This window comes from Amblyomma americanum, chromosome 7, assembly GCF_052857255.1.
Source record: "Amblyomma americanum isolate KBUSLIRL-KWMA chromosome 7, ASM5285725v1, whole genome shotgun sequence".
Taxonomy (NCBI): Eukaryota; Metazoa; Arthropoda; class Arachnida; order Ixodida; family Ixodidae; genus Amblyomma; species Amblyomma americanum.
Window position 1 is genome coordinate 80,953,327 of NC_135503.1, and position 14,196 is coordinate 80,967,522.

Genomic DNA, 14,196 nt, shown 5'->3' on the forward strand with positions numbered 1-14,196 from the left:
CGTCGAGTGTTGCAGCCAATGGCCTGTCTCCAGCCGCCGCCTAGCTGCGCCGTATGTCATGACGTACAGCGAAGCATTACGCAGCTCTGCGCCCGCACCATCGGCGTTTTACTGCCCTCCTACTCCTTTTCCTGCTCGTCCTTCACCGCATCAACGCTTCACGACTTCGCCTGCTGTCTCTGACGCACTAACATCATCATCATCAGCCTGACTACACCCACTGCAAGGCAAAGGCCTCTCCCATGTCTCTCCAACGACCACCTCTCAGCAAAGCACGCGCGTGGGCACATCGAACAAACGGCCCTTGTGTTTCTACTGCGGTCAAGCGGGCCACATACTTCGCCACTGCCGCATCGTCGGATGGGGCTGCGAAGATTTTCACCAGACGCACCCCGGCCACGTTATGGTGAACGATCCCGTGACATCGACCAGTACCTGATGGTCAACATCCCCCCAGCGCCCTCGTCATAGCTACAGTCCAGGTCACCTTCGCCCCGTCGCTTCTCTTCCCCAGGTCGCCAGCCGTCGCTTTTGCAGTTTTCTAGTCCACGCCGGGAAAACTGAGGACGGCGCCCTTTGGGGGTAGGGCCACCGTCGCTCCGCGATTCGAGCAATATTTTTCGCTCGCCAGCTTGACCCTTAAACCCGACCTTCCATCCCCCGCTCCGACTACCTTTCGACGCTCAGAGCAGACTTTGTTCGACGCCCGATTTCGATGAACACCGCGACCCTCCATTGCGAATCTTTCCACGACGCACGTTTTGAGAAAGCGAAAAGGTTTCCTCCGAAATATCAGCCGTCACTGACAACCACCGTGTGACTGCCCTCATAGATACCGGCGCAGATTTCTCCGTTATGAGTCGTGGTCTTGCTACTGCTGGCGGCCATGTGGGGCTCGTCGTCTGCACCGCTACGGTAGAGATTTGAGCTATATTCTTCACTGGTTGCTTCGCTGGGCTGGCTCAGTGCTCCAAGGTACTGATTGATCCTCGGCCTTGATTTTCTTCGCAAACATGGCGCTGTCATCGACCTCCGCGAACTCATGGTGACATTTTTCGCCCCATGCAACATAACCGATGGCAGTGTGCCAGGCAGGCCAGTTTTTCGTGTGTCTGACAAACACATCACTCTACAAGGGCGCGCCAGCTTGTTTGTTATGGTTGATTGAGTGCCACAACCCCTGCGCGTCCAACGGCGTCGCAGAAGTAAGCCTGTCATTACTGCTGAGCTAACAAGTCTGCATCGCTCGGGGCATCGTTGCCCTGCAAAAGCAGCAAACTCGGCTTCTAGTCACGAACTTTAACGCCGAATACCGCCACTTGCCGAAAAGTATAGCCGTCACCTGTTTCAATAAAATTAGCGAGCCCGCTGCCCACTGCACGTTGTCAACGTACAGGGACATTTCTCCAGGTGGACCTAGTCGAACAATTAAGGCTGACGTGAACCCTGCTTAAGAAAACTGATCAGCATCGCGGCTTGCATACCATCCTTGACTCTTTTCATGAGTTCTTTGTGACCACCTCTACGGTCAGGAAGACGCCCATAACGAAACATCGCACCATAGTTGATGACAATGAACGGCCTATCTGTCAACACCAATATCGAGTTTCGGCGAAAGAGCGTGAAGCGATTCGGCTGCACGGTGACGACATGCTCCGGAATGATGTTATACAGCCGTCTACAAGCTGATGGGCTTCGCCCGTTGTGCTAGTCGCCAAGAAGGACGGGACACTCAGATTTTGTGTCGACTATCGAAGACTTGACAAAATTAACAAAAAGGTCGTTGACCCGTTACCTAGAATAGATGACTCCTTCTACCGGCTGCGTCATGACCGCGGTTTTTCCTCTCTTGACCTCCGCAGTGGGTACTGGCAGATTGAGGTGGATGAACGGGACCGCGAGAAGACAGCGTTCGTTACTCCTGATGGGTTGTGTGAGTTGAAGGTGCCCCGTTTCGTCACGCGCGGGCTGTCGTTCTGCTTGCGGGGTGTCACTCTCTACAAGAGAAAGTACGGCCCCACAGGCACTCCGTACCTGCTCGTGGTTCAAACGGTGCTTCGAGACGAAGTTCTGCACGCATGCCACGACGGGCTTTCTTCCGGCCATCTCGGCTTTTCTCGCTCGCTGGCGCGGGTACGGTCGGAGTATTACTGGCCCAGGCTTGTTACAGTTGTCTAGCGCTATGTTAAAACTTGCCGCGGGTGCCAACGTCGGAAGACACCACCTGTGAAGACGGCCGGCCTACTGAAGCCCATTGATCCGCCTCGTTTCCGTTTCTACCAGGTCGGCATGGACTTGCTGGGACCATTTCCGACATCATCATTGGGCAACAGTTACATTATAGTTCCCTACGACTACTTCACCTGGTATTGTGAGACGAAAGGCCTTCCCTGCGGCACCGCGGCTGAAATTGCTAACTTTTTCATTTTTAGCATTGTCCTCCGTCACGGTGCCTCCGCAGTCGTTTTAACTGATAGATGCACGGCATTTATATCAACCCATACTGAGAAAATTATGCGGCTCTGTGGCACCAGTCACGGTTGGACGACTGCCTACCATGCTCAAACAAATGGACTTAGTGGCTCAATAAGACCATTGCCGACATGCTTTCTATGTACGCCGACGCCGACGATAAGAACTAGGACCAGACCTTGCCTTATGTCACGTTGGCCTATAACACTGCTCTTCAAGAGACGACGCACTTCACGCCGTTCCGTTTGGTCACGGTATCGAAGCCACGACTATGTTCGACGCAATGTTAATGCCAGATATTGCACATCCCTCCATCTCTGGCGCTGAACACTTCGGTCAGCAAGCAGAAGCCGCCCACCAGCTAGCTAGACAGCGAACCCGTACCCAGCAAGAAAATGATGATCAATGATACAACCTTCATCAACGGGCGCTGCTTTATCACCCTGGCGATCAAGTTCGGGTTTGGGCCCCAGTCCGTCGGCGGGGTCGCTTGGAGAAGCTTCTGCGCTGTACGTCGGCCCCTACGAGGTACTGCGCAAACTTAGTGACCTTACCTGTGAAGTGCTCCCGCAAGAATCTGTTCACTCCTCCAGCCGGCAGGCGACATCCGAAATCGTACACGTTGCCAGGATGAAGCCCTACCACGCCCGCTAGGACTTATTCGGGCTAGTCCAGCGTCACAGACTTTATTACGGCCCCCTGCGATTCACACCTCATTGCCTCTGCCTGCGGCATCTGGTCGATGCCCTTTCAAAGAGGAGGAGCAGTGCCTCACCGGTAGCCATTTACTGGCACCGCCGTGTGAGGCGACAGCACCCGCTGGTCTTCCTCGCTTTCCCCTGCTCGAGCGCGGTTTGGCTAAGCGTGCCTGCTGTGCAAGTCTTGATGTGCCCTTCTGCCTCTTATGCTAACATCATACTGGCTCTCAGTGACTGTATAAAAATATGAGGGACGATAAGAAAGGATCGTTGAACGAATAACGTTTACAGCGATAGCTGTTAGGTACCCTTCCCTGGCTTTTTCTTCGCCGTCGTCGTCGGTGTAACCGATATTTGCGCTAGCACCCACCGGTTGCGACGGTCAACCTGGGTCGCATAAGCCTACTGGTGGCTCTGTTTGGAACACCCGCCTGCCAGTGCAGCGGTGCATCACTTCACCACTTCACTAGTGCGCCAGGACTATATACCCAAAACTTACCGCCTAAACAGCTCTCGCTGCATCTCGTGTTACACCGTCGTAACCGTCTTGTGAGTTTTTTACAGCTACATTTAATGAATGAATTGATGCAAACACACGTGCAAAAATAAGACGAAACGATGAATATAACTTCTCGCACAAGGTGTGCCATCACAGTTCCAGACCTTGTGGGGAACTTGACTCAATTACTACTTGAACAAGTTCCGCACTCTGAGCTACAATTTTAAGACATGCTATGCTAATTATGAAATTCATAGCAACGCCGTCCTCAGACATAGTTGTAATAAATACATGTAGACGTATTTTTACTGCACCAATTTAAAAAATGTCCCGCTACAACTCGTGAAATCTGGCATTCATGCGAAGAAATAAAATTTCTACGCCAAAGACGGTGAGCGTACGCTGGCCATGCGATCGGAATTGTGACCGATTATGATAAACACGCTTCGGCGCACTGTTCTGTGGTCGTCGGGTTGAAACGCCTGATGATAATGGGTGGCACAAGCATGTTAGTACAAATGCGCTGAGTGCCTACACCTACTTAGACGGAGCACAAGAATCGGAGTTATTCTGAAATACTTTCTGGCTTCCTGTAGCGTCCGTGAAGCGAGAAGTCTCTGGGCAACCATTTGGTCCAGACACAGCCGATAGAGCGATGCAGCCATAGCGCCCCAGAAGCAGGACCAAACATTTTCGTCGCTGGTCAGGTCAAAGCTGAAGCTGTTGGAGAAGATGGGAGGGGATCTGTTTTGAAGGAGAGTTATTGTGCCTCGATCCTTTTAGGTTTAGTCGCTGTTTATTGATTACGTATAGGTTTAAGAGGCGCGCAATCGTTATGAGTAAAAACTAATTTAAACAAGCGAACACCGTTATCATGAGCTAATCTGAGAAAGAGGAGTACGAATTGTGGATATTGCTTAAGCCGTCTTTTAACACTGTAAACAAACCTCGAATTCTGAGGCTACCATTGTGAAAACAGTGAGGTTTGAGCATCACCAGCGCCTAACTAGAATGAAAATGAAAAGCATTTACTAATTGGAGCGAAACCTGCTCTGACAATTGGGTGGAGCCCCTAGTCCTAATTATATCTTTCAGAAGTGCCCTTTTTTAGTACGCTAGTGCTCTCTGTCAACGAATGAGAAATATTGATGTGCGTGTGAATACATTACAACCAAACTCTTCTTTTACAACAATATTATACCAAAAAATACGAAATAAACAACCAACTTACTCAGCGATGTAGTTTCCGAGATTCATGGTTCTTATTGGTTGAATTGTTGAGTTTCCGGAGAGTGAGTCGATTACCACATTCGTTATGAGTGTTGTCGGTGCGATCAGAATAAATAATAACTGCATGCAGTCTGTCCACACCACGCCCCGTAGCCCGCCCTAGATAAAGAAATACGAATATGAGACGGGTTCTTTGGGAAATCTTTTTCTCAGTGAAAGTCTTTTTTTTTTTTCAGGATACTTTGTAGCGCCTTCGGCATGTTTCGAGGTCACAGTACTGACCTAGTGACCCGACATAACAGAAAACCAGAAAACAGAAGATAGAGAGTAGAATTCTCACCAGTGCTGTGTAGAGTGTTCCCGAAAGTCCTATGAGTACATTGCACCAGAAAAGAGGGGCCTTGAACACTGAAAAACATTAAGTGAATTCTCGCAAAAAAAAACAACAGAATCGCACGCAAATGTTAACTTTCCCTCTAGTGTGATCTGGAGAACTCAACATTCGTACCAAAGTCATAAACCAACTTTTAAAACGCAGTCATGAGAGGGCAATACAGCAAAGTTGTAATTTTCAGCGCGGTCATTGATGTTTTCTTAGTGCCAAAGCAAATCACGAGGTCAGACTGGCTCACCGGGTTTATGTGAAGCATGACCTTGATGGTTTCCTGCTCTACATCATAAATAAATAAAATAAATACTACTGCGGCTGGATTTGGAACCCACGGCGGCGCGATTAGATGAGCTTCGCTGGCCACTGCACAAGAGCGCCGTTCTATTGCCTCAGCCGATCATGCCTCGTGTTAAACTGCAACACACTCTTGCGCTGTGCATTGCACATCATTGTTTTCATCAACTAATACTACTGGAATGAAGAAGATGATCATGTGCCGACGCCAACGACGACGAAGCTCTTGAGACAGCCGGCTGAAGCTCGCGCTGGAGACCTGATCCTTTTGGCCCTGCCTCTAGCCCCGCTGCTTCACCGATTACTTGTGCAAGAGTCTTTGTCGCCGGCGCTTTCCACGTCCCAATATACCACCCTTCACTACTATCGAAATAATATCATCGCCAGAGGCGCCGACGACCCAACAAAGCATATCCATGAGCAAACCACGCTTAAAATGTGCTTTCGCTCGTCTGCCCGGTTTAACTACGTTAAAATCCGCAGTTCTTTTGCTTGATTTTTCTTATCGCTACATTTCTTCACATTTCTAAAATGCAAGTATCCATCTTTATGTATTGTAGATCTCTGGATTTAAGAGTTGTTTAGCTCAAACAGCAATTTGGTACACTGACTACAAATTTCCAGGTTATCATGATCATGAGTGAACGTGATTAATAACTGCGTCAAGTGACATGCAGGAAAAAAAATTCCACCACGTCTGCTCTCCACTGGAACCTATTATTACAAAATTGATTGGAGTGACATAGCGCGCAGAGCAGCTGTGTTTTGTTAGCCGTTGAGCTTGGCGTGTATATCTTGCGAAATTACGCTGCTGGCGGTTACAGAAGCTTTTGCCTTAAGACGCTATGTATCTGTGTACATGCGAAAAGCGATGTTTTGGGCAAATATCACCTGTGCAAAGCATCACAAAGAAGCCTACGAAAAATCACTCAGCTGGTAACAAATCTTTAATTAGCGCATTGCGGCTGGCGCTCCACATCAGCGATACATGATCGCCAAGGCCACGCATACGGCTACGGCAAATGGGGCCCTCTGGAGGCCTCCCTCCAATGTTTGCTCATAATGTTTTTGTCTTTTTCCACATCAGCTCACTTTATTGTAGTGATAGCTGCATTACGGTGGCATCAAATTTCGAGCCTTCAGTGTGGCGGCGCCGCCACGCTGTCACATGTTTGGTCACGTGGTGCGGAGCAGCTGCCGGCGGCGCTGCGCCGTGGCTGATCACGTGGTCCGTCACGTGATTGGTCACGTGACCAAGTTTCACTCGGCCAGCTGTAGCTATCGCGTCACTCCAGGTTGAACCAGAGCTAAACCACCGCCAATTTTTTTACTGAACTTTGACTCCAAACTCGCAAAGGAGATAAATATGGTTGGTGAAGTTAGAAATTTAGAGCATCACCGCAAACGTTCACTCACATTAAGAGCAACCCAGAAGGAATCGTCCAAGAACTTTTCGTTAAACTATTTGTCGCATTCTCGCAACAACTGGGTCTTCATGTCCTATAAAATGTCAAAGGTTCTGCTCGGAGTCTGGCCAGTTATCATGTAGTTTTCTGACATAAACATGAGTTGCGAGTAAAGGTTGTATGTCGGCGTCTTTCACCGCTTGTTTTCGTTGTGCTTCACGAATATGAGAATGAGCCCATACTATCTTGTCTAATAATCTTTGCTTCTGATTCTGTATTCAAGCACCGTCATTTTGCTGATTACCAATTCTTCATGAAGCACTGGCATTTGTTTTCTTTTTTCTGCCAGTTTTCTTTTTCCTTCGTGATGGTGGACTGATCGATTCCGGTGACTGAAGATCGATCGTGTTGATTTTTGTGTTTCCTGATGCTTCGATCACCTGTCGACGCGTTGCAGAGCAGACGACAACTTCTTCGGGACACTATGCTCACTTTATTAGGCCTAGCTCGCCCGTCAAACTCTCGCCTAAGTCTTTCCCGGAGTTCCACGAGTCCTTCCACGTCTCTTCTCAAGAATCGATGTTCCCTCAGATTCCCTCTTTTCAAAAGTCACCCTTAAATATCTTTGCCGAGAATTCTGGGGAACTTTGCTTGTCACAGCCAATGAGAAGAATTTTAGCTAACTGAAGGAGGCAATAGCAAGCCGGTGCTCATGGGGTTGTTGACTCGCGAGCAGCGCTTGAATTCCACGAAGGCGTTGCGCATTGCCGTTTGCAGTTACCACACAGAGACACAAGTAAACAAAAACGCCAACGAAAAAATGATGTTCTATTTACGTGGTTATGCCAGATTGCGAATTAGGTGCACTAGGAGTTCGGTCTTCACTTCGGTTCAGGTGTTGAGATCCAGTGTTGACGGAGGTCAGTTGTTCGGATATCGATGATGGGTAATGTCCGTATTGAGGAATCGGTCATTCTCTACATTCATAGATCCCTGGGAGTCGTCCTATCATTCCAGGTGCAAGTGTGCAGTGGTCAATGATGCGTCACTGCCATTATTTGGCAGGTGCTGCCATCGGTGGGACTTGGGCCGCTTAGGTTTGGCTGCAGCCTCTAACGATTAATTGAGCTGCTGCGGTGCGCAGGTGAATAGCCTGCCACAAAACCGGCTTCAGACAGACAGACAAACAGAATAACAGAAAAACACACAACGGCTAAGTGCGGGGGATGGCCACTAAAAGGGCTAGCGCAATAAAATGCAAGGAAGGCGAACACACCTTCGGAACCACGCGCACTGCCCTAATCACACGTCCCCATCTTCACTTCCCGTCTCTGGTGCGTCATGCGTTGTGTCGTCAATACAGTTTTTACGTGCGACCCCCTCGAAACCGCAGATGTCCGCGCGCCGACTCCGTTTTCCGACTCGAACACGACCTTGCATGGCCCCGTCTTTTCGCAGCCGGCCACGGTGTAGTAGACTAACAACAGCCATTCTCGAATGCGCTTGAGCAGGTTTGTTTTCGAAACAAACCCATTCGAGAAATTGTAATGGCGTCTTCTTTTCGCGAACATCCATCCATCCATCCATCCATCCATCCATCCATCCATCCATCCATCCATCCATCCATCCATCCATCCATCCATCCATCCATCCATCCATCCATCCATCCATCCATCCATCCATCCGTCCGTCCGTCCGTCCGTCCGTCCGTCCGTCCGTCCGTCCGTCCATCCATCCGTCCGTCCGTCCGTCCGTCCGTCCGTCCGTCCGTCCGTCCGTCCGTCCGTCCGTCCGCCTGCCTGTCTGTCTGTCTGTCTGTCTGTCTGTCTGTCTGTCTGTCTGTCTGTCTGTCTGTCTGTCTGTCTGTCTGTCTGTCTGTCTGTCTGTCTGTCTGTCTGTCTGTCTGTCTGTAGTTTCTTTAGCTCTTTCTTCCTTTCTTTGGTGCTTTCTGTCTTTCCTTCTTGCCTTGTTCTTTCTTTCTTTCCTTTTTATTTCTTCCCTTTCCTTCTGTCTCCCTTCTTTTACCATTTTCTTTCTTTCCTTTCTTCCATTATTGCTTTCCTTCTTTCTGCCTTTCTTGCTTTCAGTTTTTCCTTCCATATTTTCTCATCTTCTTTTCTTCCCTTCTGTCTTTCCTTCTTACTTTCTGTCCTTCCTTTTTCCCTTTTTCCCTTCTTGCTTTCTTTCTGTTTTTCCTTCTCTTCCCCTTCCTTCCTTCCGTTCTTCCTTCCTTTCCTTCTTTCTTTATTTCCTTTTCCCTTGCTTTCTTTCTGTCCTTCCTTCATGCTTTTTAACTTCTTCCTTCCCGCATTGCTTTCTTTCCTTCTTTCCTTCTTGTTTCCTTTCCTTCTTTCTTTATTCCCTTCTTTCTTCCTTCTTTTCCTTTCTACCTTTCCTTCCTTTCTTTCCTTATTCCTGCCCTTCTAGATTTCTTTCCGTCTCTTCTTGCTTTCTTTCTGTGTTTCCTTCTTTCCTTTTCCCTTCATCCTTCCTTCCTTTCTTCATCCTTCCCTTTTTGGTTTCTATCTATGTTATTTCTTTCTTTTTCTTCTTTCTTTCTTTCTTTCTTTCTTTCTTTCTTTCTTTCTTTCTTTCTTTCTTTCTTTCTTTCTTTCTTTCTTTCTTTCTTTCCAAGATACAAATCAATCGCCCATGCGGTTGTCCTTGCTGGAATAGCCGCACTAATTTATGGCGGTTTTGGTCGTTCGGCGATAGTTGTGATGGTTTATCTGCCAGCTAAACGCCTTCATGAACATCACTTGACATCTTTGAACGGAATGAATATTGTGCCCCATATTTCTTGTAAGATCATGTGAATTAAGCATGACAATATTTTGAAACAGATCCAATACAGATGCACTTTCATGTGGTCCTTCGGCGTTTCCATGTTTCCCGCTGCGCGCACACTTTCCCAGCGCTCGGAAAGGGCCGAAGCTTGGCGTTTCTGCTTCGGGATGGATATAACTGAACACGAGGCAGAACTACACCTCTGACGGACTCCTGAACATAAAACGCGATAACTTCAGTGTCGCTGCAATTTGTCCGGCTATACTTAATAAATTATGGTAACAATTCTAACAATCACAGAAATAAAGCAACGTTCAATAAACTTGGGCAACAGTCATAGCACATTATCGGCGACCGATTTCGTTACCACCCAGAGCTATTTTTTACCCTGATTTACGGCTCTAATTTCAATGTGGACGTTTCTTTCAAACGCCATTATTACAATGCAGAAACTAAAAAATTAAGCACCAAGAGGCAAAAGGGGAAAGTATGTACCCTTATATCCCAGGTAGGTATTCGGCGGCACTGGTGACCGAACACAGCAACTCCCGCATGCGAGCCTGGCGCTCAAACCACTATGTCACCGCTGCGGCAAGAATGAAATCAAAAGCCTACCGACCTTTTATAGGAGGAAATAAAACCGAATGATTATGGCTGACTGAACTGCCCGTAGTAGTATGGTTGTGTTCATGTCTGCATTTCCACGACTATTAAAGAATCCTAAACAACCTATTTACAAAAGGGGCGAGTAAATAGTACCGCTTAGCATATCTGCCATCGTCTAAGTGTAAACATGAACCTGCGATCCTATTGCCATTTGATCCAGTACATACACAACTGTGAAGCCCTTGAAAAGAGACACGTTTAACGAATGCTTGACTGAAAGACTTGACCTCATGGCGAAATGCAAGGAGCGGTTAGCCATACCTGTAACTAGTGTCAGCGATGCTGCAAAGATGGAGATGGCACCGATGCTTTGCTGCAACGAAAGAGTGTTTAGGATGCAATTATTTTCGGCACATGTCACCAGTGGTAAAATGAATACAAAATAAAGTGGTGCACAGCCAGCTGCCAGCTTAAGACATCCGCTTCGTTTATTAGAGGACAATAATGCGAGGCCCACCTAATAACTGCTTGTGTATTCACTGAATGATTGAGTATTACTGTTTCTCTTTAGGAGCAATACATATGATATGTTAAGGGTCCCTGAAACTCTTGCATTTGATGCTACGGGATGTAAAGTTATATCTTCGAAATAAAAAAAGAATGTCCAGAATTTTCTACGGCAGAAAACTATTCCGTGCACGTAAGATTTCCGTCTAATTTCGCTTTTTATTATATTGATAATTTATTCACTATAAAGCGCTAAAGATATTTTCAGTCCGGAAGGGCACTGGGAACAAAAATGCATTTGCTTTTTCACCTCGTTACCCGCCTCTCGCAAGTTTCGTGCTGATATATACATTTCGCTAGCCGGAATCAATGTACTTTCTTTTTTCCAAACAAACTGGAGGAAAAAATCAGCTTAAACAAAACGAACTTCGAATAAAATGTATTTGAATTTAGCAGAGAATGTTGTGTTAATATTACTTTAAACAGTGCCGCAGCTTGATTTCGCGCACTGATGCGCTCTGTACAAGTGATCTTGCGACTGTCATGCAGATTTTAAAAATGACACAACTTGATTTGGAAGTGCTGCTGTTAAGAATCATATGTAGCTTTTTAGGGAGACAAGGAAGTGAGCTGGAGGTTAGTCTGAACTTGAGGGAGCCTTCAGTGCTTGATGAACAGGATGGGGGCAGTAGTAAACAGACTGCTCAAAGTATAATGACCATCTTAGGAATATGTTGATGGGCCACTGAGTGCACGTTTTCGCCTACCAAAAAGAAAAAAAGAAAAAGTTGAAAATGTGATTCTTGATTAGTTACCGTGAGGAAAATGTAGATCGCACACGCAGTCAGCGAAATGGTGGTGTTAAACCTCATGCGGATGTACTGCAAGGAAATAAAACAAATCAATATATCTGAGAGCAAAATAAACGGCCGTCTGAAACCACTGTGTGCGGAAGTAAACGAAAGTGTGCGGAAGTAAACCTGCAATACGCAACCTGAAGAACAACATTGTTGCTGTTTTCTTGGTTGAAAGCTTGAAATACAACGATCAAGTGCTACCACATAACACACTTCGCATAACTGTTGCCGCGCGAATCTTGCTTTCCTGAGGTTTGTTTCAAAGTTTGGAGGCGCCTGAGTTTGTCATTGCAGTTTGCTTTCGACGATAGAAGGAAGCCTCTACTTTCCTACCTTAAGCAAACAAAAAACTATTTTGAAGCATCAGCGCGATTTTTGAGTTCACTTTTATCTTATTTACTCTATAAGTTTGGCACAATGCCACCTTCAGCGACCATTTCGCTCAGCAGAGCAGCAGTCGATCTTAGGAGATTCGAGACAATCCACTGTTGGGGAGGGATGAGCTTTGTGTTTAAATTGTCTGGGAGACACGGCTGGTACTCCGTAATTTTTTATGTTCATATTTGTAGATATATCCAGCAACTTCTAGCATGGGCTGTACTGTTTAGAGCACTCTTTAATCATCTTCACCAGTGCGACTACATCCACTGCAGGGAAAAAGCCTCTCCTATATCTCTCCAACTAACTCTGTCCTGTGGCAGCTGCGGCTGCCCTATCCCACAAATTTCTTGATCTCAACCAGCCACCTAACTATCTGCCGCCCCCTGCTACGCTTGCTCTCTCTTGTAATCCAGTCCGTTTGTGTTAACGACCATCGCTAATGTTACTTTCGCATTGCATGTCCTGTCCAAGTCCTTCCTTTTGATTTGGACTATAATGTCGTTACCCGCGGTTGTTTCCTTGCCTACTCTGCGCTCTTCCTGTCTCCTAACGTTACATCTGTGATTTTCCTTTCCGTAGCTGGCTGCGTTGTCCTCAGCTTAAGTGTAACGCTTTTCATTAGTCTTCTCGTTGCTTTAATAGCAACGGCTATATGACGGATGGTCGGCAACTGCAACATTCCTCATAAGGCCTGCGGTGCACTGCGTCGCCGTTGTCATCGAGTGTTGCTACCAAAAAGTTGTGGCTGAGTGAACGCGTTGTCAAGGTGTTGTCGGATTGCAAGCTGGGGTGATTCGAAGAGATGCCGTACAGCCGTGACCAAAATGTTCACGACAAGGATATCTCTATGTGAGGTAGTTTCTCTCTAGCGAATATTGCCGTCGTCGTGATACGTCGCAAATGAAAATGTGTTTAGTGTGCCGTATTGCAGCTATTATCGGCATAGATTTGCTAAAAAGCAGCGTGTTTATGTGCTGGCTCAAGGGATCGTTCCCCAGGCAGATCTGACCAAAGGGTTATCTAGAGTAAGGAGTGGCTGCCATCAGTGGTCATATGATGAAGCTTGACCTAGGACTCGAGCCACGAGCTTCACGTCACCAGTTCGTGGAAGGTCGTCAACGCCCCGTAGGGGAAACTGAAGAAAGCATAGTCTGAAGGACAGGTTGCTTTCGGCGAAACCATGAAAATCTTCCACCGACAACGATGCCACAGTCTGAAACGAAGCGCAGCCACGACAACGCCTCTCGACAGTGCCAAGCTGACACACCTCAGCCGCAACTCGAACAACCGACCAAGCCGCGACTCAACTCTCGAACCAACATGCCATTCAAGCGTGAAGCTCCGCAACGTGAAGCTTTCTAGGAAGTTCAGCGTTGCTTACAGTCGCCGCCGAACTGAGCTCCAACACTTCGACGAATTTGCCGAAAGCGAGATTTATGCAGACGCAAGCTGTATGAACCTACGCGCCCTTCTCGTGCCTAAGAAAAAGACTGCCACAAATGGATAGCGTATGCCATCCACGCTATATCTAAGACAGAGGCCAACTGTTCAATGATAAAGGGTGTTGCCATAATATGGCTATGTCAAAACTCCGTCCGTACTTGCACGGCAGTCTTTTCAATGTTGTAAGCGATCACCATGCGTGCAGCTCGCATGCCGACTTCATGGAACCGAAATGACGCCTAGTTCATTGGTGGTTGTGACTGCAAGAGTTAAACATCACCGTGGCCTACATGTCTATCCGCAAACTTTGCGACGCGGACTAGGTGTCATTATCTCCCGTCCAAGCATGCACCACCGAAATACGACAACGATGACACCCTTCTCGTACCATTAAGCAGTAGTTACCTCGCACGGGAGCTGCTCTCGGACCCTGAACTACAACACCTTGTCTAGTAGTTCGAGCGCACGATTACTTTACCTATCGGAGTGTTCTAGTGCCGACTGTCCCCTTTCTTACAAACCGAAGTCCTCGTTAAAAAATTCACTACTAACAAGACTGCATACCTTTTTTCTGTGCCTACAAGCCTTCGAGAATAAATTCTGCACGGTTCTCACGACGTGCCGA

At 47.3% G+C, this 14,196-nt stretch overlaps 1 protein-coding gene across 1 annotated transcript in view; it reads right to left on the bottom strand.

The window, feature by feature from the left end:
* LOC144099355 (sodium-coupled monocarboxylate transporter 2-like) overlaps nucleotides 1-14,196 on the bottom strand; it is an 88,361-nt gene that overhangs the window by 43,327 nt on the left and 30,838 nt on the right. Inside the window, exons 2-6 of the mRNA XM_077632584.1 lie at nucleotides 11,706-11,771; nucleotides 10,705-10,756; nucleotides 5,240-5,307; nucleotides 4,901-5,058; nucleotides 4,249-4,389 (exon numbers count right to left, since the gene is read on the bottom strand). Coding sequence (XP_077488710.1) covers nucleotides 4,249-4,389; nucleotides 4,901-5,058; nucleotides 5,240-5,307; nucleotides 10,705-10,756; nucleotides 11,706-11,771 — 485 coding nt within the window. The remainder of the gene's footprint in view (nucleotides 1-4,248; nucleotides 4,390-4,900; nucleotides 5,059-5,239; nucleotides 5,308-10,704; nucleotides 10,757-11,705; nucleotides 11,772-14,196) is intronic.